The sequence below is a fragment of the Aulostomus chinensis genome, chromosome 17 (genome assembly GCF_037954235.1).
Source record: "Aulostomus chinensis isolate RoL2024-O1b breed Wild chromosome 17, RoL_Achi_v1.0, whole genome shotgun sequence".
Taxonomy (NCBI): domain Eukaryota; kingdom Metazoa; phylum Chordata; class Actinopteri; order Syngnathiformes; family Aulostomidae; genus Aulostomus; species Aulostomus chinensis.
Genome location: NC_141336.1, coordinates 26,326,270 through 26,352,084, shown reverse-complemented (window position 1 = coordinate 26,352,084; position 25,815 = coordinate 26,326,270). Strand labels below are relative to the sequence as shown.

The following is a 25,815-nucleotide window of genomic DNA, read 5'->3' as shown; positions in this document are numbered from 1 at the left end:
CTGATTCATTGGTGTATTTGTACTGCAACAACTTTCCTCCTGACCCCGGCCCCCCCTGCTGACGCCCGCTGTGCGCTCACGCAGTAGTCTTCGTGTACAACTGTAGTAGTTGTGAGTAGCCGGTGCAGTATTTGTCTGAGGGGACTCGACTTCATCACAAACCAAAGTTCAGGAGTCGCTGACGTGAACGCGCAGCCTCTCTGGCACGTTCCTCCGCACGCGCGGGCGACGTCCGTCGGCCTCTGTGCGCCTTTAAATGGCGCGTGCGGGCGCGGCGCGGAGGGCGGACCCGAGCGCTGCGCGTGTGCGCGTCCGTGCGCCTCTCACGCTGCCGCTGCGAGTCGGAGCGAGCCAACGGCGGCTTCTGTGCGCGTGAAGCACCGCGGAGGACGCACCTGCGAGCACCGCTGAAGCCGCAGCAGCGCCGGGTGCCGCACCAGCACCGGCCGGACGACCCGCAGCTGCCGGAGCCCCGGCTGGAGGACGCAGCGGCCTCACCATCGCGGTTCCGGCGGGTCTCAGGTCAGTGGCTTCGCCTTCTGCTCCACTTGGTGCTGGGAGAAGTTGAGAGACGGAGGCGCCGCGCCTGGAGCCGCTCCTGACGCACAGGTGGCGCGCGGCTCCGCACAGGTTCAGGCCACTTTTCCAGGTTGTTCTGATGTGTGTGTGTGTGTGGGGGGGGGGGGGGGGGGGGGGGGCGCGAGCGTGTTTACTACATGAAAGATCCGCTCGGGTTTCATCAGATTCCACTGGCGGCGGCCCTCGCGCCCTGAAGAGCCGCAGCTCCTCACCTGCCGCCACCGACGCACGACGAGCACGCGCAAAGGTGTTCGATGTCCGCGCGTTGTCCGCCTCTGCAGCTCACGTTGAAGATGTCAAACAAATGCCGCGCGCATCCCTCTGCGCATATCACACACACACACACACACACACACACACACACACACACACACACACACACACCTTAAATAAATATAGATGCATATTTTGATGTTCTTCCTTTTTCCTCGGATGCAGTGAGACACACGCGACCTTCTGTTAAACGCGCGCGCGCGCAGGACCAGCATCTTTTCTGGTCTCCGTCTCTGATCGTTTTTATCGTCACATTAATTTCCTTTAAAAAAAAAAACCCTCATCTCAGATCTTTCTGGCGGGTGGACCGGAACCGGCGCCGAACAGTCCGGTTCTCAACGCAGCTGATCGTCCTGGACCGGCGGAGCCTGTGTTCTGGGTCCGGGCTCCAGCCGGCGGGTCTGATGAGGAGCGTGAGGCCTCCCGCAGCAGCGGCGCCACCGGGCCTCCGCCGCACGCGCCGCTCCTCCGGGTGCCGCCAACCCGGCGCGCGACAATCAGGACTCGACGGGGATCAAGTAAGTCCAGCTCGCGCTGGTCTGCATCAGTCCGGTCGGAACCGGCAGCGGGACCGGTCGGTTCTGGCTGTTTGTTTGGCGGGAATTCCTGATCAGGATTTTTTCTGTACCTAAACGGGCTCGCGATGGGCGTGACCCCGCGGGATGCGGCTCTTTCTCCCGCAAAGGCCCGCAGGTCCCGCAACCCGCGTCTTCTGCTGTGGAGCCTCGTGAGGAAAAACTGCAGAGCTGAAGATGAACCGATCAGATCAGACTAGTGACGACCGGGACCCGGAGGCCCCGGACCCGCCAGGACAGGAAAACCGCCTCTCACGCGTTTTTTGCTGCTGTGCCTCCTCACCGAACAGCAACAACAACAATAATAATAATAATAACAAAAATGATAACAACAACAATAATAATAATAACAAAAATGATAACAACAACAATAATAATATAACAATTATCATTTGAAAATAATAATAATGATAATAATAATGTGGTAATTATAATAATAAAAATGATCATTTGATTATGATAACAAAAGTATCACAATTATAATAGATTATATGATATTATAGTAATAATATTAATACTAAATATAACAATAATTATAATAGAATAATAATATTGATAATAGAATAATAATCATGATAATAATAATCATGATAATAATAATAATGATAATAATAACAGCCTAATCATTTTGTCGTTGTTGTTATTGATGGTGACGCGTCCCGACGGTGTCATTTCGTCTCCTTTGTTCTTCGTGTTGGTTTGTTGAGTTTGGGGGGAGGACTGCCCCCCCCCCCCCCCCCCCCCCAAGGGCTCTCAAGGTAACAACCGTCTGATGTTACGCAGGATTGTGGTGAATTCCTCCTGGACCCGCGCGCCGCTGTATTAATTTATTCTTTTATTTTGATTTTATTTCTCTTTTTTTTTTAATCTGGAGTCGTGCTCGTGACATTTCTGGACCGCAAACATTTTCTACCTGTGAGTCCGCGGTGCGGGTCGATCCCGCATCAGTCAGGCAGGAAACCCGCGGCTGGTTGAAGCAGAAGCGGAGAAAAGAAAGACGAAGAAAGAAGTCACACACGAGGAGTGTGACGTTATATAAACCGCTGTGTGTGTGTGTGTGTGTGTGTGTGTGTGTGTGTGTGTGTGTGTGTGAGAGAGAGACCATTTTAAGGCGTGTGTGCAATCATTTAAAGGTGTGTGTGTGTGTGTGTGTGTGTGTGTGTGTGTGTGTGTGTGAGAGAGAGACCATTTTAAGGCGTGTGTGCAATCATTTAAAGGTGTGTGTGTGTGTGTGTGTGTGTGTGTGTGTGTGTGTGTGTGTGTGTGTGTCCAGGCCCTGATTATTCGTGATCACGTGTAACATTTGTGTGTGTGTGTGATCACTTAAAGGTGTGTGTGTGTGTGTGTGTGTGTGATCATTTGAAGGTGTGTGAGTGATCAATTCATGGTGTGTGTTGGGGGATTGTGAACCGTACATTGGCAAGGTGTGAGTGTGAGTGTGTGTAACATATGATGTTGTCAGCACAGGAATTGTTGTAAGGCCTGACTTTGTGTGTGTGTGTGTGTGTGTGTGTGTGTGTGTGTGTGTGTGTGTGTGTGTGCAGGCGTTGGTGGGTTGCTCTCTAACTGGGTGATGTAATGCCGTGAAGGGTGCTGCAGCAGAACCACAGAGCCCAGAGAAGGCGTGTCCTGCCTGCAGAGTAGCTGGATAATAACATGGTGCCCACGCTGCACTCACTAGAATACACACACACACACACACACACACACACACACGCCCTTCATCTCTTCCTTCACTCATTTATTTGTCTTCACGTGTCATTAAGAGCAGCAGACGTGAACATCAACAACAGCAAGTACATGAATATCAGAGCCATGCTAACAAACTAATCAGCCTGATTCTGCTCATTCAGTTATTGATTATCGATCGGTGCTGTGACGGTGACGTCTGGTATTTCTGGCCAGAGATTAATCATGTAATGTTGAGGTTTCTGGCGTGTGGCTGCGCCCAGGCAGGCGTGTAGTAAATCAGAGATGAATTCTCGCGTGATCTTCTTCATTTGCTGGGAGGAGGGAGAGGAGGAGGAGGAGGAAGAGGGAGAGGAGGAGGAGGGAGAGTAGGAGGAAGAGGGAGAGGAGGAGGAGGAGGAAGAGGGAGAGGGAGAGGAGGAGGAGGGAGAGTAGGAGGAAGAGGGAGAGGAGGAGGAGGGAGACCAGGGACAGAAACTTGCTGTTCTGCTCGGTGGAAGGTCCTGGAAGCTGCCTGGTTTTCTAACTCTCCTGGTTGGACGTAGAGAACAACGCCAGTGGAGTCGTCACTGAGCTGTGAACCTTCTGATATCCAGACCTTCTGTCTGGGTTGTTCTCTGAGGGTTGGTGGTTCCTCCTGTTCTGTTCTAAGAATCCAAATCTTCTGCTTCTTGTTCTTGTCAGTTTTCTGATCTTCATTTCTTGCATTGGTGTTTGTTTACACTCGTCTCTGTATTTTCATGGCACTTTCGGCCAAACGTGATTTATGGAGTTTTTTTCAATTATAATTAATAATTGTTAAGATACAGTAAAGTACGGTGGTAGGTTCCACACCCCTGCATCGCTGAATACACAGAAATAAACACATTTATATTTGTTTGGCACCGATGCTCAAAAACACAAGTGAGTAGCATGTTCAGTGAACTCACACACACTCTCACACACACACACACACACACACTCACACACCCCTCATGAACCACATGTATGTCACATGTCTCCTCACTAGCTCAGTGCCTCTCGGCCCTCTAACGGCTGCTCCTCTTCCAGCCACCAGGCTCTGGTTTGACTGGCTTCTTCTGGGATTAGTTGAACTGGTTGCCGCCGTTAAGAATCTGAGTCTGAACACGTTTCCGTTGGCTGGCTGATCCTGCGTGCAGGGCGCGTGTGACGGCAGTAGAGAACACCAGCTGCGCGGAGGCCGTCCAGTGTTGGCAGTGCTGCTGACGAGCCTTCACGGGTTTGAGTGGAACAGCCATTTTGTGTGATGCTGCACAGGTGGGGGCGTCCTTCATTTCCTCCTCACCTCCGTCTTCCTCACCGCTTCCAGATCTCTATCAAGCTAAAATGGAGGTAAAAGCCGCCTGGTTGTCTTTGACTTTTAGGATGGTTGCAACGTGAGGGGTGGTGATGAGACGCATGAGTGGGAGTGGATGAGGTGGAACGTCCCTCCCTCGCTCTGTCTCTCCGCCTCTCTCCACTCGTCCTCCCGTCTGCCATCACTCTCCTCCTCCTCCTCCTCCTCCTCCTCGTCCTGCTCAGATGATTCTGGGTTGTACCAACATCAGAAATACAGCAGGAGACGAGAAGAAGAGCTGAAGCTCCACAGCTGCTCGTCCTGTCAGATATCATCTGCAGGCGGTGGAGGACATTTTGTCTCTGCGTCTGGACGGCGGCGTTACTCTGTGTGTGTGCGTGTGTGTGTGCTTGTGTGTGTGTGTGTGTGTGTGTGTGTGTGCGTGCATGTGTGTTTAGTCTGACGAGTGTGTGAGATGGAGGCACCTGCTGTAAAATTACTGGCAAGTGGCCTCCATTTAAACACAAGGGGCTTACTGGTGGGTGCTTTTATTTGCATGTATACATGCACACACACTCACGCGCACACACACACACACACACACACACACACACACACACACACACACACACACACACACCCTCCACCCAGTGTGTGTGTGATTGTTAATAGGATCCAGAGTGCTGCTGCCTTTTGTCAGTGTGTGTGTATGCGGACTCGTCCCTGTGGTTTTCGTCAAAAGAGCCTTTCACTGAGAACAATGATCCGTGCCGTTTAGCCTTTTAACCCCTGATGCTCCCCACACTGCAACAAAGGACCAGCGCGTGGACACACGCACACACACACACACACAAACACACACAAGCGCTCGCACACGCACACAAACAGAGACATTTATGTACCTGTGTATTTATGCTTTTAAAGAGGAATCCATTTTACACATCACAAGTGTTTTACCATGTTGAGTCGTTGTTGTGTGTGCATGCATGCATGAGTGTGTGTGTGTGTGTGTGTGTGTGTGTGAGTGAAATCTGATAAAGTGCTTCAGTCAATGTCACCTGGGAGTCCAACGATGTTCTCTGAGTGCCGTCCTACATCAGAAGACTATTGTTGAAGTGTGAACACATTTAGAGTGAGTGTGCGTGTGTTTATGTCACAGCCCCCCCCCCAAACACGCCCCTTGAGGGGAACTAACCCTTCATTTACTGTGCGATTATAGCAAATGTGCAGAGAACAAATCGTTAAAACTCTAAAATCAAATCAGTAGTGTTGGCATGCAGGGGAGCTTTGACCAACGCCGGGCAGACACAGGCTGCAGAGAGCTAACAAACACAACACCTCCACTCTTCTTAAATATCATAAAATCATATCAAAGATGGTTGAAGTCTATTCATGTTCTCTATGAAAGAGAAAATATAAATTGAAACATAAAAGAACCTCTTAAAGCTGTGATGTGATGTAAAAAGGCAGGAGAGGATTTAGGAAAAAGACACTGAATGATGTCGCCAGGAACTACAGGGTACTACTACACCATACTGCAGTAGTACCCTGTGATGGAGCGAGGAGAAACCTCAGTCATATCAGTAATGACAGCAAACATTCACGCTGCTTCCTCCTTGCCGCTCGACGTCCACATGGCGGCGTCCACATCAGCACAGAGGTTCAACAGTAATAACAGAGTTAGTTTTCAGGGTCAGGACAGCGGAGGAGAGGAGGAGAGGAGGAACGAACCAGGATTCCACCATCAACTCCGGCTTTACTGAGGAGCAAAAGTGAACCCACCAAAGAGAAAACTAAGGAATCAGTGTTTGTGGTGTTTCCATTCAGAACAGTGATCAAGCTGAGGCCTCGAGCAGCGAGTTCTTGATGACCTCTGACCTCTGAGGATTTCTTTTACAGGTTATAAAAATGGAAAATAGAGTTTTTGTTTTGTTTGCTGGTGCAGCCACCACAAACAGTGAGAATATACACTCGCACAAACGTGTGTGTGTACATATATATATATATATATATATATATATATATATATATATATATATATATATATATATATATATGTACACACAGGACAGGAAATATGTTCGTCAGTCAGATCCAACTAATAATGATTAATAATGAATTCATAATGATATGTGATTGTGTGTCTAAGCAGATGATAATGTTGTAATTGTTGGTCCAGGCAGATGTAGAATATCGGCTCCTGATGTCTTCAAAACACTGTTCATGTTTAATGTTCCTTTGCTGCCGTCTGCCATGGTTGTTCGAGGTCTGACATCATCAGCTGTCATGCAATTCACAGACTTCTAGTGAAAGAGATTTTCCCAGAATGCATCATTCCAGGACTCCTCACCTGAGCTTACCTGTAGCACACCTGGCCTGACGAGTTTAATGCACACGCATCTAGCGTCATAAATCTTGTCGAATCACAAATATTTGCGTATTTAATATTGTGATATGTTGACTGAGGGAGAAGCCAGCAGGTAGACCCCTCCTCTCCTCCAGACACCCGGCTGCTAGTTAGCTCAGCTGCTATCAGTGGTCGTGGTGGGGGGATCAGCAGAGGCAGACACCTGATGTCACCTGACAGACTTTCCTCCTGAACGCTCTTCACCTGCCTTCCTAGAAATACACCTGAACTCTTTTAGAGCTAATTAGCTGTTAGCTGAAGCATCAGCGCCTGTCACATCCTGCTACAATCTTCTGTTTTTATCTGCTGTGTCACTTCCCTGCTAGCAACACGCTAGCTGTCTGTGACTGGATTGTTTGCATGGTCTATGACACCACGGCGACATGCCAGCTGCTGTCACTCAAACCTGACAGCTTTGGATTTTGGAGTTGGTTTTTGGACAGTGTCAGAAATACTTCTTCGTGTACTTGACACGGAGCGAGTGGCTCAGAGACTTCAAACCGCAGCAGACGCACTGATGCGGCACAGTTGGGATGATGATTGGAATACTGCCGCGCACGTAAACCTAATGGTTCCTCAGATATGAAGGTAGAAAGTGATTCCACAGACAGACCCCAGGTTGCCCTTTGGTTTCTGACTAGGTTAGCAGCTTTTTACATAATTTCCTATTTTTTAGCGCGAGCCCGTGGCGTTCTCTCCCTGGCAGGAACACGTGAGCCTCTCTCAGTATTCAGCAGGATTCAGCAGAAAGCTGTCTCCCCAGACTCGTCATCAGATAAAAGGCATTCTGCCTGGCTGACTGATAGTCATGCACTGCCACGAGAATAATGAGACTAATTTACCCAGCAGATGACCGATAACTCCAAACAACCTTTGTGGAGGAGGGAAAAATGCAGCAGCATCACAGCCACTTTTAATTAAGATCGGTGACTTCCAGCAGTACACGTCCACAAAATAACATCAAATTATTTTCTTCTTTCTAAGAAATGTGCTCAGTAATTGTTATGAAACACAACCGTCTTTGTTCATCTTACAAAATCCTGCGTGCGTTGAGAATCGGTCGTACTGCAGCTATCAGGCAGCGTCATAATCTGTGTTGTTGAGAATTTTGTTGTCAGATTTGCTGTTGAGGAGAGAAAAGATCCACTTGTGAATGTCCAGCGTTGCTTGGTGGTGGAGTGGTGGAGGTCTGCAGGACGCCACGGCAGCGCCGCTACTCCTGATGTTTGATCAGTGTTGACGGTTTGGCTTGAGAAGCGTGTAGATCATTTACACGGCGAGCACGCTAGCGTGTCCTTCAGATCCACTCATGGCCTCATTTGTATTTTCATAAAAAAAAATTCTGATAAAATCCAATTCCTAAAACAATGTTTGAATATCAGGAAATAACGTGAGAGGTTTCTTATCAATCAGCGTTTCCTCTAAAAATGTTGAGACAGAATAAACTCAACAGGCTCATTTTCACCTCCACAAATCAGTAGGGGGCAGCACTGAGGGGTCCGCCTTCCTTCGCATAAGTGTGTTGAAGGCTCACCTGGACTCAGGCTCACTTGGTCTCAGGCTCACCTGGACTCGGGTTCACCTGGACTCGGGTTCACCTGGTATCAGGCTCACCTGGACTCGGGTCATCTGGTCTCAGGCTCACCTGGTATCAGGCTCACCTGGACTCGGGTTCACCTGGTCTCAGGCTCACCTGGACTCGGGCTTTGGTTGGTGATCCGATGGTCTGATCCTGATGCTTCAGCTTCATTTTTCTTCTTGCTCGTCGATGCTGCGAGCTGTTTGTAACCCAGAGGAAAGTTCGGTGTCCGTCGGCTGTGGGTGAAGGTTCTCACTCATCCGGGTCGTGCCAGTCTAAGAGTCCGTCACTTACCCTGGACCGAACAGAGGGGGACACACGTCAGTAAATGGACTCGTCCCCCTGAATCCAGGTCAATAACCACAGCGGCGCATGTAAACCTGCTGACTGACGCGGCTCACTAAGAAGTAAGTTAGTCCACATGGACGGCAGTAGTCCAGAATTCAGAGGAAGAACCCCTGTGGGAGGAGGAAACCTCGGAGATTCTCACTTCCTACACAACTACGTCATCCCTAGAAAACAGAGCCAACCCCCTCCAGCTGAGGATGAACGAGCCTCACCTGTACAGGTTGATTTCTCCTCATCAGCTTTTCTTCCTCTGAAAACGCTCCCCTCAGCCGCAGCTGCAGGTTGACAACATCTCAGCCGGATTTCTAGAACCTTTGATTCCTTAAAACAAGGCCATCACTGGTGGGGTTTTTTCAGAACTGTTGGATGTATTTTTCATTGCCATGACACAAGAGTTTTAAACTTGTTTTTTCGAAACTAGACATGTAACATAACTAGAAATGGAAATGGTCTCCTTGAAGCAGGCCGCATCGCCACAGCTGGGCGCAGCGTAAGAAACTTCAGGTTTGTGCGTCTGCTGTCATCAGCGGCTGTGGCGAGCGAGACATGGGTGATGTGTGTTGTCATCGTTAGATCAATGCTGACAGACCCCCGGTAACCCCCCTGTCTCTCTCTCTCTCCGACAGTGATGGAACATCGCCAGGCCAGCAGATCGCTTGTCAGCGTCATTTCCCAGTGGACAACATGAGGGAGGAAATTCTGCTTTCCTTGATAGCCGGAGGAGTCCATCCAGTCGGACTTTGCACCACAATCCTAGATTGCATCTGTTGTGAAGTGTAGAAGACATCACCTCCTCCTCCTCCTCCTCCTCCTCCTCCTCCTCCTGTCATTCCTCTTTTAACTCTCAGGAGGGAAAGAAAGACCACCGCCCTGCAGCTAGCGGGACAATTACTGATGTGATCAGCCTCAAGACTGTTAACCACCACCACCACCACGACTGTTCTCCTGCTACAGCCCTGACCCCCTTTTAAAACTAAGAATATTTTTTGATAGCAAATATTTATTGGAAATATATCTGTATACGTACTGTGATAAAGTCGAAGATTCCTGAATTTGCCTGAAAGAAACAACCAGAACTCGACTGAATTCCTCTCAGAACTCTTGTTGGATTAATCCATTTTTTGCAGCTATGGATCTTGTCGCTTTTTCTCTCAGGCTGCAGATGTTCCTCAGCACATGTGTGGGACTGGAATTCTTGGGCACACCGGGTCAGTGGGCGCGCTACCTCCGCTGGGATGCCAGCACCCGAGGGGATCTCAGCTTCCAGTTTAAGACAGAGGCCTCGGAGGCCCTGCTGCTGTACTTTGACGACGGCGGCTACTGTGACTTTTTGCAGCTGTCGGTGGTGGAGGGCCGCCTCCAGCTGCGCTTCAGCATCGACTGCGCTGAAACCACAGTTGTGTCTGACAGACGGGTGGATGACAGCAATTGGCACTTTGCTACTCTGAGCAGGTATAACTTGCGTACGGTGCTGGCGCTGGACGGGCAGGCCAAAGCAGATGAGGTGCGGCCTCAGCGCCAGTTCATGAAAATAGTCAGTGACCTGTTCCTGGGAGGAGTGCCTCAGGACATCCGCAGCGGCGCGCTCACGCTGCCCACAGTGCGAAACATGCAACCCTTCCGGGGCACAATTACTGACCTCAAATACGGAAACTCGCAACCTCAGTTCCTGGGAAGTCTTAAGGTGCCCCTGGAGTCAGAAGGGTGGTGCACTGACAACCCATGTGAGAACGGCGGCATGTGCTCCGTGGTGGACGGCGAGCCCGTCTGCGACTGCTCCAAAACAGAGTACAAGGGCCGCCTCTGCAACGAAGGTAACCACGCCCAGCAGTCTGCTTCTGTCATTCAGTCCGGTGAAGGAGCTGAGCTCAACTGTGGAACACACAGGATTTCCCAAAAAGTTGGTGTGTTCCTTTAAGATGTGCGGTTCTGACTGGGCCTGTTGAGTCACAGCTCTCGCTCTTCCTTTGGGCTTCATTGGATTTAAATCATAGATGCTAATTTAAGGTCTGGAGTCGTGCTAAAACTAGCCGAGAACGAAGGGAAATGACTAAATCATCCGGAACAGCTATTAGAAGCTCCACTGAGTGTTCTTTCACAGTTGATCTCACGCGTCCGGTGCGAATCGGTCTGCCGGCTCACTGGAATGTTCTGGTCGGACTCGTGACCTTGACGTTCATTCTTGTTTGTCACATCTGGTTGTTTTATTCTTCTGCTTTAAGGGTTGTTAGCGCTACCACACCAGGTATCCTGGTGAAGCTGTGCCTCTCCACTGATTGCTATTATTCTATATATATGTGTGTGTGTGTGTGTGTGTGAGTGAGTGAGTGAGGGAGAGAGAGAGAGAGAGAGAGAGAGAGAGGGAGATACTGAGTTGTAAAATCAGAAAGCTAATCTAAATGCTGTTAGCCAATGAGGCGCAGGTTAATGGCGTGGGTCCTGCAGGCAGTGATAAGGATGCCTCTGGAGAGAATGGGGCTTCCCGGACCGCTTTTCTTCACCCAATCACACCGTGGCAGGTGTTTTATATCACATTCTTTTGTGCTGAGAATTGTGCCGGAGCAAGTGTGCCCCCCCCCCCCCCCCCGCCTGTGGGTCCCCTCTCCCCTGTGTGCCCCCCCATGTCCCCCCCATGTCCCCACACACACAGATGGAGTCAACACTTCTATGCTGCTTGTGAAAAACTGCATGTAGTCAATTATACTGGATCGATACACATTTACACTCGTTCCAAACCAGAAACCTCTGATGCCCAATAATCTCCCCCACATAAATTCATCAATAACACTTACATGAACAAGCAGTTTTTTTTTACTGAACTGGTTAATACTCATTTGTTTTTAAAATATTTGCCCCCCCCCCCAAACAAGCGACAAATATGGAGTTTACATCCCATTGGGGCTGACACAAAATCCCCCCACACAGACAAAAAGCCGGGAAGCTGGAATTCACAGATTAGGATTTTTATCTGTCTCTGCAGGTGTTTGAAATCCGAGGGTGCTGCCCCCCCCCCCCCCCGTGCTGCTGCTGCTGGGAGATGTGTTTGTGTGTCAGTCCCTCTATTTTAGTGTCTTTCAGTGCAGACGTGTGGTGGCAGCTCATCACTTATTTTCCTTCATTCATCACAGCCAAATTAGCCTCTCAGATGTCCAGACATCAAAGACATCAGGTCACTGTCATGTATGACAACAAAGCACCCGAGAAATCAGGAAGTGGCGAAGGGTCACCCTGTAAATAGGTACGAGTATATATGAGTATACTCCTGTATGCAAGAGTATCCATGAGTAAACAGGAGTATACAGCAGTATATATGAGTATACAGGAGAATACAGGAGTATATATGAGTACATAGGAGAATACAGGAGTATATATGAGTACATATGAGTATACAGGAGATTACATGAGTATATATGAGTATACATGAGTATACAGGAGAATACAGGAGTATATATGAGTACATATGAGTATACAGGAGATTACATGAGTATATATGAGTATACATGAGTATACAGGAGATTACATGAGTATATATGAGTATACATGAGTATACAGGAGTATACAGGAGAATACAGGAGTATATATGAGTATACAGGAGAATACAGGAGTATATATGAGTATACAGGAGTATATATGAGTATACATGAGTATACAGGAGATTACATGAGTATATATGAGTATACATGAGTATACAGGAGATTACATGAGTATATATGAGTATACAGGAGAATACAGGAGAATACAGGAGTATATATGAGTATACAGGAGAATACAGGAGTATATATGAGTATACAGGAGTATATATGAGTACATATGAGTATACATGAGTATACAGGAGATTACATGAGTATACATGAGTATACAGGAGTATACAGGAGAATACAGGAGTATATATGAGTATACAGGAGAATACAGGAGTATATATGAGTATACAGGAGTATATATGAGTACATATGAGTATACAGGAGATTACATGAGTATATATGAGTATACATGAGTATACAGGAGATTACATGAGTATATATGAGTATACAGGAGAATACAGGAGTATATATGAGTATACAGGAGAATACAGGAGTATATATGAGTATATATGAGTATACAGGAGATTACAGGAGTATATATGAGTGTACAGGAGTATACAAGAGTATATATAAGTATACAATAGATTACAGGAGTATATATGAGTATAGAGGTGTATACAAGAGTATATATGAGTATAAAGGAGATTACAGGAGTATATATGAGTATACAGGAGTATACAAGAGTATATATGAGTATACATGAGTATACAGGAGTATATATGAGTATATTGGATAAAACAGGAGTATACAGGAGTATTTAGGATAAAACAGGAGTAGACAGGGGTATATATGAGTATACATGAGTATACAGGAGTATATATGAGTATACAGGAGTATATATGAGTATACAGGAGTATATATGAGTATACATGAGTATACATGAGTATATAGGATAAAACAGGAGTATACAGGAGTATGTAGGATAAAACAGGAGTATACAGGAGTATATAGGAGTATATATGAGTATACATGAGTATACAGGAGTATACATGAGTATATAGGATAAAACAGGAGTATACAGGAGTATATATGAATATACATGAGTATACAGGAGTATACAGGAGTATGTAGGATAAAACAGGAGTATACAGGAGTATATAGGAGTATATATGAGTATACATGAGTATATAGGATAAAACAGGAGTATACAGGGGTATATATGAGTATACATGAGTATACAGGAGTATATATGAGTATACAGGAGTATATATGAGTATACATGAGTATATAGGATAAAACAGGAGTATACAGGGGTATATATGAGTATACATGAGTATACAGGAGTATATATGAGTATACAGGAGTATACAGGAGTATGTAGGATAAAACAGGAGTATACAGGAGTATATATGAATATACATGAGTATACATGAGTATACAGGAGTATACAGGAGTATGTAGGATAAAACAGGAGTATACAGGAGTATGTAGGATAAAACAGGAGTATACAGGAGTATATATGAATATACATGAGTATACAGGAGTATACAGGAGTATGTAGGATAAAACAGGAGTATATATGAGTATACAGGAGTATATATGAGTATACAGGAGTATACAGGAGAATACAGGAGTATATATGAGTATACAGGAGTATACAGGAGTATATATGAGTATACAGGAGTATACAGGAGTATATATGAGTATACAGGAGTATACAGGAGTATATATGAGTATACAGGAGTATACATGAGTATACAGGAGTATACAGGAGTATATATGAGTATATAGGATAAAACAGGAGTATATATGAGTATACAGGAGTATATATGAGTATACAGGAGTATACAGGAATATATATGAGTATACAGGAGTATACAGGAGTATATATGAGTATACAGGAGTATATATGAGTATACAGGAGTATACAGGAGTATATATGAGTATACAGGAGTATACATGAGTATACAGGAGTATACAGGAGTATATATGAGTATACAGGAGTATATAGGTTAAAACAGGAGTATACAGGAGTATATATGAGTATACAGGAGTATATATGAGTATACAGGAGTATACAGGAGTATATATGAGTATACAGGAGTATACATGAGTATACAGGAGTATACAGGAGTATATATGAGTATACAGGAGTATACAGGAGTATACATGAGTATACAGGAGTATATATGAGTATACAGGAGTATACAGGAGTATATATGAGTATACAGGAGTATACAGGAGTATATATGAGTATATAGGATAAAACAGGAGTATATATGAGTATACATGAGTATATATGAGTATACAGGAGTATATATGAGTATACAGGAGTATATATGAGTATACAGGAGTATGCATTGCATCAGTATCAGTATGTTCTGTTGCATTTTGAAAAATCAGGTTAGAAACTGTTGATGGAGACTACAGAAACAAGCCTACTGTCTGTCCAAGCAGCTGAGGGAAACACTTCTAATGCACATTTCCTTTATTGCAACATTTCCCAGCTCACTTAAAACGTACTTGACTATTGAATTCAAACACAGTTAAATTCTCCATATCACTCTTCTGAACACACACACACACACACACACACACACACACACACACACACACACACACACACACACACACACACACACACACACACACACACACCCTCCCCCAGCTGGAGTGACTCAGTGGGGCGGTGATGCAAGGGCACTCGTGACCCATGTAGGCTGAGAGCCCACTTCTCCTCATGTTGGTTTACAGCCTGCACATATTAGCCACTCCCACTGCTGATTTATGGCCCCACCCCCACCACCCAGCCAGGACAGCAGTACAGATAAATAACAGGGTTAAAGAGGCACTCAGGTCAGCGCTGGAACCTGAGCAGGTGTGTGACTCACCTCAGGTGTGTCAGGTGACTCCCTCTGTCTCTCCTGCAGTCGTCGTTACTTCACCTGCTAGACGGCACCTGTCACTCAAATCTCAGTGGGTCATGATCCAAGTTAAGGGTCTAAACTGGGGGAAGTTTGGACAGCACTGATGAACTGTAACCAGCATCCAGATTTGTTCAGTATTAAAACCCAAGCCTCATCCTACCCTGATTCTGGTTCTGCTCACACCTTATTGAGAGAACCCAACAGGAGAACACTGCAGAAGCTCTCAGAGAGGAGTTACTGAAGCGCTCCACACGCCTGGAGAAGGCGCTGCTCACATGCATCAATATGATTAAGAGCAGAGTAAATGTTGCTCTCCTCCATCAGTGATTAATGAATGAAGCCAAAGAATCGGGGAAGAAGCAGAATAGCTGAGTTTGATTAGTGGCCTTGGTGATGTCACAGGCTGCAGGTGGAGAAGCTCCAGATCAGGTGACGTAGCTGTTACGTTTGCTCCCATGGATGTTCCCGTCATACGTGAAATAACCGTGTGCTCATTGACGTGTGCAGGATTGATTATAATTCAGCCCAGCTTGCTAGGAGCTCAGGAGGTCCTGATCCAAATAATATCATCGGTGAGCAGGTTTGATTCGACTATAACTAGTTAGCGTTCTACCCTCCAGAACCAAGTCAGGCTCAATGTTCTGTAGCGTGTTCTAGTTGGTGAGGGGTACTTCCATCTTCCACTGAGCACATTGACTCTCTTGAAAAGTAAACACCTCAAACGAGTTCTGAAAACGTTGTTGTCATATCTGGGTCCTGATGGTTCCTGGTCAGGACCTTCGCACGTAGCCATCAAAACCAAGACCGTCACATTCTGCATACTTGACGGTTATTAAGCGTTTGTTCGATAGAGACACGGCGAGCTCCCGCTTCAGAAAGAACAACCTCAGGCCCTGGAGTGTGGACGCACAACAGGTCAGGAGGAAGATAGTTGGGTTTGTCTGATGCTTTGCATCACAGCGTATGTCCCCGTAGCCTCGTACGCTACGCCCTCGCGCTGATGTGAGCGCTCGTCTCCACGCCATCTCCTCTTCTGGTCAGAGTTAATTATTTTAGTACATGAAACTGTTGTCCAACTTTTCTCCATTTGACCTCCAAAACTATTTGCTCCCTTTCAACTGCCATCATTGGAGGAACATGAAGAAACTCCCACTAGTGGTTCAGTGGTGTCACTGCGACTGCCAGACCACCGCAGGCCTACAGACATGAGCCTGCTAGCCACGAGTATCTATCGCCTCGACTCAGATCCCCACACACAACCTGAGGGGATGCGGCAATTTGCAGCCATCGAATGGGCGGAGCTCCACCATCAACAATCGACACGGAGGGACGAATGCTCGTCTCCTCCTGCGGAAACTTCCGTGACTTCTCATCATCTCAGTGATAAATTCAGCGTTCCAGCAGCGGCGCTCTGACATGGTTCAGGAACCAAGTGAAGCTAGAACCCAGCAGAACCCCGTCACCGTCCTCCATGCTGCTGCTACGGCCGCCAAAGATTGTCTATCAGCCGAGATGCTGCACTCTGATGCTGCTTCAACAGCACCGACCGCTTCTCTCAGGAGGGGGGGGGGCAGCACTCGCGACGGCGTTCATGATGAACCAGAGAAGAAGAACAAAAGGCAACTCCCTGCTGTGGAAACCAGGAGATCAGCTGTTCTTAGCAGGTTCATCTGTGTGTGCACAGGTGTGTGTGCACAAGTGTGTGTGCACAGGTGTGTGTGCTCAGGTGTGTGTGCTCAGGTGTATGCAGAGGCAGCAGCTCGGTTGCTTGACTCTCACAGATCTCAGTGTTGCACCACCAGCTGATTGTGGCTGACATCAAAACCTGAGCAGCCGGCGTGAGCGACCCTCGCCGCTCCTCCAGCCATGATCACATCACCACAATGCACCAGAAATGATCTGAGTTTGCCTCCACCCTCCTGGTGAGGAGGGAACAATCAGGGCGCTTGAGCCGGCAGCGGCGGTGGTGACGCCCGCCAGCTGAAGAAGCTCCTAATCACGGCATTCTCCCACTATTCAACACATCGTGAATCATCTGGAGTAGTAATCCACTTTCAGCGCTAATCCTCTCGCTATCCTCACCTCACCTTTGAGGTATTGAATTAAAAGAGAGAGTCATACTCTTACCTAGATTATGTGTCCGTCGATGAATAAATAAGTTTGAGTCACCCAGAGAACGGTGGTCTGCTCCAGCTGGCGACAGCTGCTACACTCACCGAGGAAGACGAGGGGACGGTTAAAAACCCACAGGGTACCGCTGGGGCTTGAACCCGGTACCCTGTAAACATGTGTACCTGTAAATGTTGGTGCTTCTCCTCTCGGTCTGCATTATTGAGTGTTGCCTGCTATGAATTGCTGAGGAAGGAACAACCTTCGTTTTGTTACGGTTGATGGCCTTTAAAGTTTTTATCAACGTTAAAACTGAAATATTCTGTCAGTGACGGAACATCTTTGGTGAACAGAACCTTGGCAGGCCTGCACACGTCAGGGACGACACAAAATCTCCTCCAGTGACTCTCAGAGGAAGACTTCATATTCATTAGGAGACAAAAACCACGTTAGATTGAGAGCGATGCAGAGACGCTCTGCCTCCACATCATCGACTGACTTAAGAACACATCTTTGTTTGATACAGATCAAAATAACACCTTCATCATTTTAAAGGAGAACAATGATGGAGAACCGAACATCCCCTCTATTCTCATCCTCCCGTCACTCAAAATGATGACAATTAGATGTTCTTTCAGAATCCTGCAGCAAGAACTGACCGCCTGGAGGCTGATGCATCTACTTCTCTGATGTGTATAAATGTAATACTAATACTAGGTTTATATAATACTAGGTTTAATTCAGTACTCCTTTATAAGGTGTAGCAGATATTTGTACACATTTTGGATTTGGATCTTAAACAGTTTCAGTGTGTATATGTGTATATTTCTGGTACCCCCCCCCCCCCCCCACACACACACACCCAGATCAATAAAGTATTTCTGAATTTGAAAACTAGAATCAGCAGAAGTGGAAGGTACTGTTCAGAATCCTGCAGTCTCACCTCCTGTAGGTATTATGGGCTTTTGTAAAGAAAGGAAAAAACCACCAAACCCTGAATGATGAGAATCCTCTTCCCTCCTTCACATTTGCATGTGACATATTCAGGAGATTATGTGACTGATGAAGAATTGGGATGGGCGGGACGCGAGGGCTGAGCCCTGGACTCATGATTTAACCGTCTGACAGCCAGAGAACTTCTCACAATCCTTCCTGTCGCTCTGCTGAGGCTCGTTAGCAAACACACACAAAGAACTCTGATCTACTGGGCAGATGAATGTACTTCTGTTTGAGCAAATACAAATATTTACTTTCATCTTTCTCTCACTATCCCCCTTTTCCACGTGAGCGCATGCACACACACGCACACGCACGCACACACGCACGCACACGCACGCATGCACACACACACGCACGCACACACACACACGCGCACACACACACACACACACGCCCAGCCCTCCTCTCCCAGATGGCCGTTTGACCAACTTCTCCTCCATGTTGCAGCACAGCTGACACAAGTTCTCATTTTCAAATGAATTAATATTTAATGCATATCTGATTGACTTCCATCTGCCTGCGTTCACACTAACAAGCGCTCACACCAATTAGTGTCAGCCAAAGACATTTAACGCATCTTAAGTCAATTACTGTTGACTTGATAGTCCAGCTACTTCATCCCTGCTGGTGAGCTAATCAATGTATCTCAATAATCAATGAGGGTCGATCCTCGCTGCTGCATTCATGCTCCTCCGCCGCTGTGGCTCCATTCAGCAGCAGCTGCCAGTACTCATCACATTTGTCTGCACTGAAAAACAAGGGACTAAAAAGAGAGCGTGCGTGCTTGTATTTCCTCTGATGAAACTGATGTCTCATGATGTCAGACCAAATGTAGCTTGTCTGACTCCTCATTGGTTGCAGCTTCTCTGTTATGAAAACATGCACAAGGCTGTGCCCCCCCCCCCCCCGCCAGCCCTCTGTATGGAACGTGTGTGTGTGGGTGCGTGGGTGCGTGTGTGGGTGCGTGTGTGTGGGTGCGTGTGCATCAACATTTGCATGACAGTCAACATGCAAGTAACAAGTGTGTTTCTAACGCTTTCTTTGCTTGTGTTCTGTCTCTTTCTTGTTCCAGAGGTCAACAGTCAAACTCCAGGTGAGTTTCAAGACAAAGATCATCATCACTTTTTGAAAAAGACAAATGCAGCCACTTCAGCAATAATGTGTATCACTGAATATTCCTCCACACTGTTGGTTCTTCTATTGCTGTGAGATTCACAATGACATTGAGGTCAAAACTCACAGGATTAAAAAGCTAAGAACCAATGAGACAAACTACAGGTGACGAACACATCCATCAATAAATGGATCAAATCAAAGCAGCCAATCAATCATGACGGCGGCTGCTAGAATCACACTCTCGTTAGAATAGCATTCTTCCTTAGATGGGAAATATTTCATCTGTATATACACACACACACACACACACGTGTGTGTGTGTGTGTGTGTGTGTGTGTGTGTGTGTTTACCAATGTCATAGTAAGACATCTGTTCTGCACCATACTAACATGTAAAATAGTAAATATTATTTTGTGTATTGAGTACACCGACTGTAGTCCAAACATGGAGGATAGTGACATCAGTGCTGAAGGTGTGATGAGGCGACACACACCAGTGGGACCACTGCTCCCAGTCAGTCAGCCTGCTGGTGGTAGATGTCCAGCGGTGTGTTGTTCCATCATGGAGGAACATCTCCAGCCGAGCTGCAGTCCTAAAATGGTTCCTGATCATCTCTGCTCAGTAGGGGTCAGGTGGAGGGGACAGCAGAGGGGTCAAAGGTCATTGTTTAGATGACAGAGGTCAGCAACTAAGTGAGTCCCACTTCAGAGGAGAAAAAAAAGAAAGTAGGCGCTGTAATCCAGGGGAGGGACATCTGCTGGCTGCCCCCCAGCATGGAGGCGAAGGTCTTATTCCTGCTTTAAGTGAGAGTGCAGGTCAGGGAAGGCGAGCTGAGGTGAATCTGACCACTGAGGACGAGTCCCACCCCACCTGGAGTCGGGAGGCTTCCTGTTACCTGTCCGTGTGTTTGATGCCATGTTTCCCTCCGAGAGAAACATGAACGTCACAATACTGCTGAGTATTGGAATGAGGTGTTGAGTCCTTCACTCTCTGCTTCCTCTCCTCTTCCTTCTCAAGGCCTTGCACATATGATGGCAGAACAAGGTACGAGTCTCTTCACTCTTCCTTCCTTTCCTCCCTGGTTCCAGTGTGAAGCTGCATGTTGGGCTTTTGATGGAGTGGTTTAATGTTTTCCTGTGCATCATAACACACACACACACACACACACACACACACACACACACACACGTACAGTCTGATCTGATGATCCAGCTGAACTGAAGAGGAAACTAGTGATGAGACGATAAAGCAATGAGACTCTTTCCAGTGAGGAGGCAGGTGAAGGGTCATCCAGGCTGATGCTCTCATCAAGGTTTGTAGTTTCTTTTTAAAGACTGACGTTCCACCTGGCGGTGTCCCGACCCAGACTGACCAGTCTGACTGGTCAAGTTTGACTCGTCGACTGTTGTTCAGTTTTTATTTTTTGCCCATTGACCCATGTTCTCATCCTCTATAATTTTTCTTCTACCAGATAAAAGAGATGAAATGAAACAGATGAATAACCTTTACAAGTGAAACTAGCGTCTTCCACTCTGACCTGCCTGAGCACCTGAGTCTCAACTGGGCAACGCCATGTTTGTCTTCATTCCCGTCCTCCATTCGTCCCTGTGCTCCTTCCTTTCATCCGTCTCCTTCTCCTCCTCCATTCTCGCTGACTCCAGCTAACTCCCTGAAGCTAAAGCTAAGCTAGCACTTGGCTGCTTGTCCCAACTGAGGTTTATTAAGCGGAACAGTAAGGAGCAGTGGCGGTACCGCCAGTGGGATGCTCTACGTGTCACAAGCCCCGCCCCCTTCCATACAGTTACCTGTGATGGTTTGAAGCCTGGTTGACCCCCCAACGGTGGCCTCCTCGGGTCGCCTCTGCTGTGAATTATGATGCTGAAACTTGCTGTGGTTGCATGTTTGAAGTGTTTGTGATGTACAACTGCAGTACAACTGCAGTACAGCTGATACTGCTCATTGATTTATCCTGATGACATGTATTGATAAATACATGTCATCAGGTTGTTGTGTGACACCATGTGATCTGATGTCTCTTCTTCTTCTTCTTCATCTTCCTGTCTTGGCTGCGGACCCCTCCTCCACCTCCACCTCCTCCACCTCCACCTCCTCCTGCTCCTCTAGCTAAAAGCAAAGGTACAGCTTTTTCGAAATCTTTCCTTTTTCGCCTCTATGAAAAGCGGCGCTTGCTCTGTGAGTGTTGGAGCGGCTGCTGTGTCATGTCTTTGATGCTCTCATGTGTCTCCTTGTCTGTGTTCACTGTCTCCTCTGTAGTAGCGTCTCACTGACAGCGGCAGGATTAAGAGAGTAATTAAGAGAACCTTAATTGAAGGAGAGGGAACATCGAGTGTGTGTTGCTTTGTTTGCTTGCTGTGTGTGTGTTTTCTCAATTGTTCGAAGGCCGTGCAGTACGCAGGGACACTGTGAGACAGTTGAACTATTCCAAGTGGACAACAGTCACAGTGGATCAGTTTTCACAAGAAGGGCCTCCTCCTCTTCCTCCTCCTTCTCCGTCTTTTCTGCTCCTCCACCCTCGCCCTCATTATACCACGATGTCATTCCACTGATGACGTATTCCTGCGCTGAGTTACAGAGACAGTGTCTATAAGTCATCTGGCCGGCAGGTGATGAAGCTGAGGCTCCGCATGTTGCCTGAGTGTAGTACCGCTCCTGGAAGGATGGAAACACAGAGTCTCTTATCCAGAATACAGAGTTGTTGTCTTCTGATTGGCTAAGCCTTCCGGCACAGCAGGAAAGACACTTGCATGTAACTGCCATTTTTTGCTGACCCTGTTTGAACCTGAATAACAATCAGAGTCGATAATTAGATGTGGAGTTTCCACCTGAATCTGTCGGGTCACACATTCGTCCATCGAAGGTCGTCCTCGCGGCCAGCGAGTGTTTCTGACTCCCAGCTCAGTCTGATGCATCACTAGCAGAAAACTCTCAGCAATGCTTTCAGGTCCGGGTCCAGAGGGGAACCTCAGCACAGAGCAGACACCAGTGCAGGCTCATGTAGAGTCAGGTGGGCGGGTGGATTATTACCGTCCATGTAAATGTGCTCCTTGGGGTCAGCGGGGAAACGCTGCCTGGCTCCCAGTAACCAGTGTCTCAAACAAACAACTGAATTCCTGAATGCCAAAGAAGGCTAAACTCCACGAGTATGAAGATAACCAGGACATTATTACCATCCAGGAGGTGAAGGTGGGGCTGCTTCTAGTCCTGGGGGAGTCCCCAGGATGACCTCCTCAGGAAGATCCTCACACACATGCAGCAAACAGCTGATGGGGGGGCACTCCGATCTGATGCAGTGGAGGGAGTCGGATCAGATCTGGTCGAAGTCTGTTACATCATTATGACAGTGAGCTGCTAGGATGCGATGTGGTTACACTCATAGAACACAAGGAAGTAGACAGGCATAAAAATGTGCTGTGGGTTGCATTTATGCGTCGTTGGCGTTTGGGTATTTGCCTCACAGAGCTGTCACGGCCTGCTGTGTACACCTGTAATGGCTTCCCCGTTCACAGCGTAAGCTCCTGGAGATTCCGTCTCCTCGCCACACGTCTCTCGTCCTTGTTTCTCCGTCTAATCCCTGAGTGCCATGGCAGACATTATGAAGCGTCTCTGTCGCCTCCTGTTAGTCAGAGAAGCTCCACTCCTGCCTGCCACTGTGCAAGGAACAGATAGAGAAACAGGAAATCGTCTCTTTAATTTCGTTCTGTGAGACCTTTTTCCTCTGTTAATATTCTCTTCATGGTCAGTCTCCTCTCTCCGTGTTATCTCTGCTGGCTTCCTTTCCCTCTCTCTAATTAATGTTTCCCTGACCTCTCCCTCCTCTTCCTAAAAGTGCCACCAGTTTCCAGGCTTGTCTGGGTTTTATCACTTTGCTCACCGTCTCAGTGCAGTTTTGTTCACCATTTTTGCTCAAATACCGATGGAGTGGTGATTCAAGGACCAGCTCCTCCAGCCAGAACTTTCAGCTCTCAGCTGCAGTAAATCAATCAATCCTTTATTATTTGTCCACAATGGGGTAGTTGCTGGGCAACAGAGGACCACACTAATCGCTCATTATCATAAATACATAAATAGCATACGAATATTCAATTGGTATGGATAAAGTAATGAATACAGGTGGAGATGGAGAACCACAGGGGCGGTAGAAGCAGCACTCAGTCCAAGCCCAAGAGGACGAGGTGTTTAGGGCCACCTCAGCGCAGGAGGGAGACAGCTGAGGCTGCAAGGGAGTGTTTGTATCTGTTAGTTTGCCATATGGAAGTCGAAGCAGACTTTCTGTTCACAAAGAAGAAGTGTTTATTTTATATAGAAACTACTGACCTTCCCTCAGAGCCCGCAGACACACAACAGCCTCATCTATGACCTCTGCGACCTTTCTGCAGTAATGTGTCTCCAAGCTTGTGCCCTCCCAGACTGAACCAAAACCTGTCACACTCGCTCCCCAGTGTCAGAGCAGAGCTCCATCTGGTCACTGAGCCCCCCCCATAGGGAGATGAGCCCACTATAATAACTCTGCATGTGTCCGCATGTGAGGACGCTACTGAAACGTCTCTGTCCCGTGTGTCATGTGTCTGCTGTGGACATCATGTATGTTTACACGTCTCAGCGGATGTTGGCACGAATGAATCGATATTCAAAGAGTGAGTACAACACACCAACACATGTCATGTGACTGGGACGACAGCCGTGCTCGGGAGCTGCTCACGCCTGAGCTGTCCATGAAGAGCCGTGCTGCGAGCCGAGCTGACGGACATCTGAGCCAGCCAGCAGCTGTGGAGACGCCAGACCAGACACCACAGATCCCCACGTCTCTCTGTTCTCCTCTTATGCCTCAGAGATTTTCCAGCACGGGAGGTTGGGCTGGTGGTTCAGACCAACAAACACAAGACTTCCCACCCGTTTATCACAACAAGAACCTGCCTGACTGGACCAGGACGCAGAGTTAATGTCCAGAATAACTGGGTTCATTTTCCCACAAGAAAATAAGAAAACAAGAGAACATCTGAAGGTCAACCAAACACAAGCTCACTGAACAATAAGGCTAACAAATCAAGTTCACTCAAAGCTTGGTGATGTCACAGTAGGCAACGCCACGGTTACTGGCCACGTTCCCATAAAAGGTCAGGGATGTTTTAAGTGCATTTAAGAAATGGCGCCAAAGATGAATGTGAATTCCAGCTGGTTCCATCAAGCAGGTTACGAAGTGCCTACTTCCGTCAGCAGGTGGCGGTGTAGGCGTCATTAACAGACAGCGTAGAAGAAGAAAACCCGGAACACAACAGGTGGGCTCGTTGTTCTGGTCTCCAGACGTTTCCCAGGTACTGTGGGGGGGTCTAGAGGAGGGACTGTCAGTGGGACCAGTCGGACCAGTTCTCTGGTGCCAGCTAGCGTCGGACAGGTTGGTGTTTCTCCAGAGACGAAGACAAAGTTTGACAACAACCAGGAAGAGGACGGCGGAAACGGCCGTGCAGTCACGTGAGTGGACGCTGGACTACAGCTGAGTTTATTCAAAGTAGTTTGTTTTTGTTTTTGCATCTCCAGACACAAAAAAAGAAGTGGCCTTCCTATAATCAGAGTTTGATCCGTTTGGTCCATCCATCAGCAGAGCTGTCCATCTGCGTCCTTCCAGCAAACCTGAAATCAGGGAAATACCAAAGACGAGAGGACTGATGCACACCGAACGATTAAAGATGAGGAGCAATAGTTAAGATATGAACCAAATAAACAAGAATACAGAAATAACTACACAAAAACACCAGTAAAATGGCCAGATGTAGGACAAATACACAATCAAACAACATCTGCAGTACAAACAATATCATGATAAGCCCACTTAAGCTGTAAAACTGGTGTGATCCATGTAGGGACACCACAGACACCATCCAGAGAAGCCAGGCGGGGCGTTTTCTAATTGACATTTGTGTGTCACCAGTTTCAGCTCCTCCGGGACCCTCAGGAAGCTTCGTCCTGGGCCTGAGTCTCTTTACCTAAAGCAGCTTCACCAGATGTTGTGGTTCTGCTCAGTGTAGAAAGAAGAATGGTGTGTGTACGTGGGTGCGTGCGTGCGTGTGTGTGCGTGTGGTGTTCTATATACTACAAGTGTGTGGAGGTAAAGAATCGATTTCCTGGAAAGCAGTGATGAACTCCCTCATTGGCTCATGAATTGTGGCTACATTACCCAAGTTGTATGCTAATCAGGTTTGATTGCACTACGGAGGAGCGCAGTCGCTAACCTGCTAACCTTGACGAGACCTTGGTAATCAGGAGCTGATGAGCGGAGGGAATTCTCAGCTTTACGCCTCTACTGGCTCACACGCGCGGTTGAAGTGTGGGATTACAGAGCAAGTGTGTGTGTAACGTTACACGCTGATCCCAGACCTG

At 47.3% G+C, this 25,815-nt stretch overlaps 1 protein-coding gene across 4 annotated transcripts in view; it reads left to right on the top strand.

Annotated features, from left to right (window-relative positions):
• The first annotated feature begins 320 nt into the window (after nt 1–320).
• Nucleotides 321–25,815, top strand: part of nrxn3a (neurexin 3a) — a 118,013-nt gene continuing 92,518 nt past the window's right edge. For 3 of the 4 annotated variants that reach the window (XR_015109899.1, XM_086183501.1, XM_086183502.1), the window contains exons 1-4: nt 322–522; nt 9,374–10,561; nt 19,376–19,396; nt 20,437–20,463. Coding sequence is in view for 3 of the 4 variants with exons in the window: in XM_086183501.1 (XP_086039627.1) it covers nt 9,877–10,561; nt 19,376–19,396; nt 20,437–20,463 (733 nt within the window). In the remaining variant the exon portion in view is untranslated. Of the gene's footprint in view, nt 523–9,373; nt 10,562–19,375; nt 19,397–20,436; nt 20,464–25,815 lie in introns of all 4 variants that reach the window. The other variant, XM_086183500.1, reaches the window with a different exon arrangement.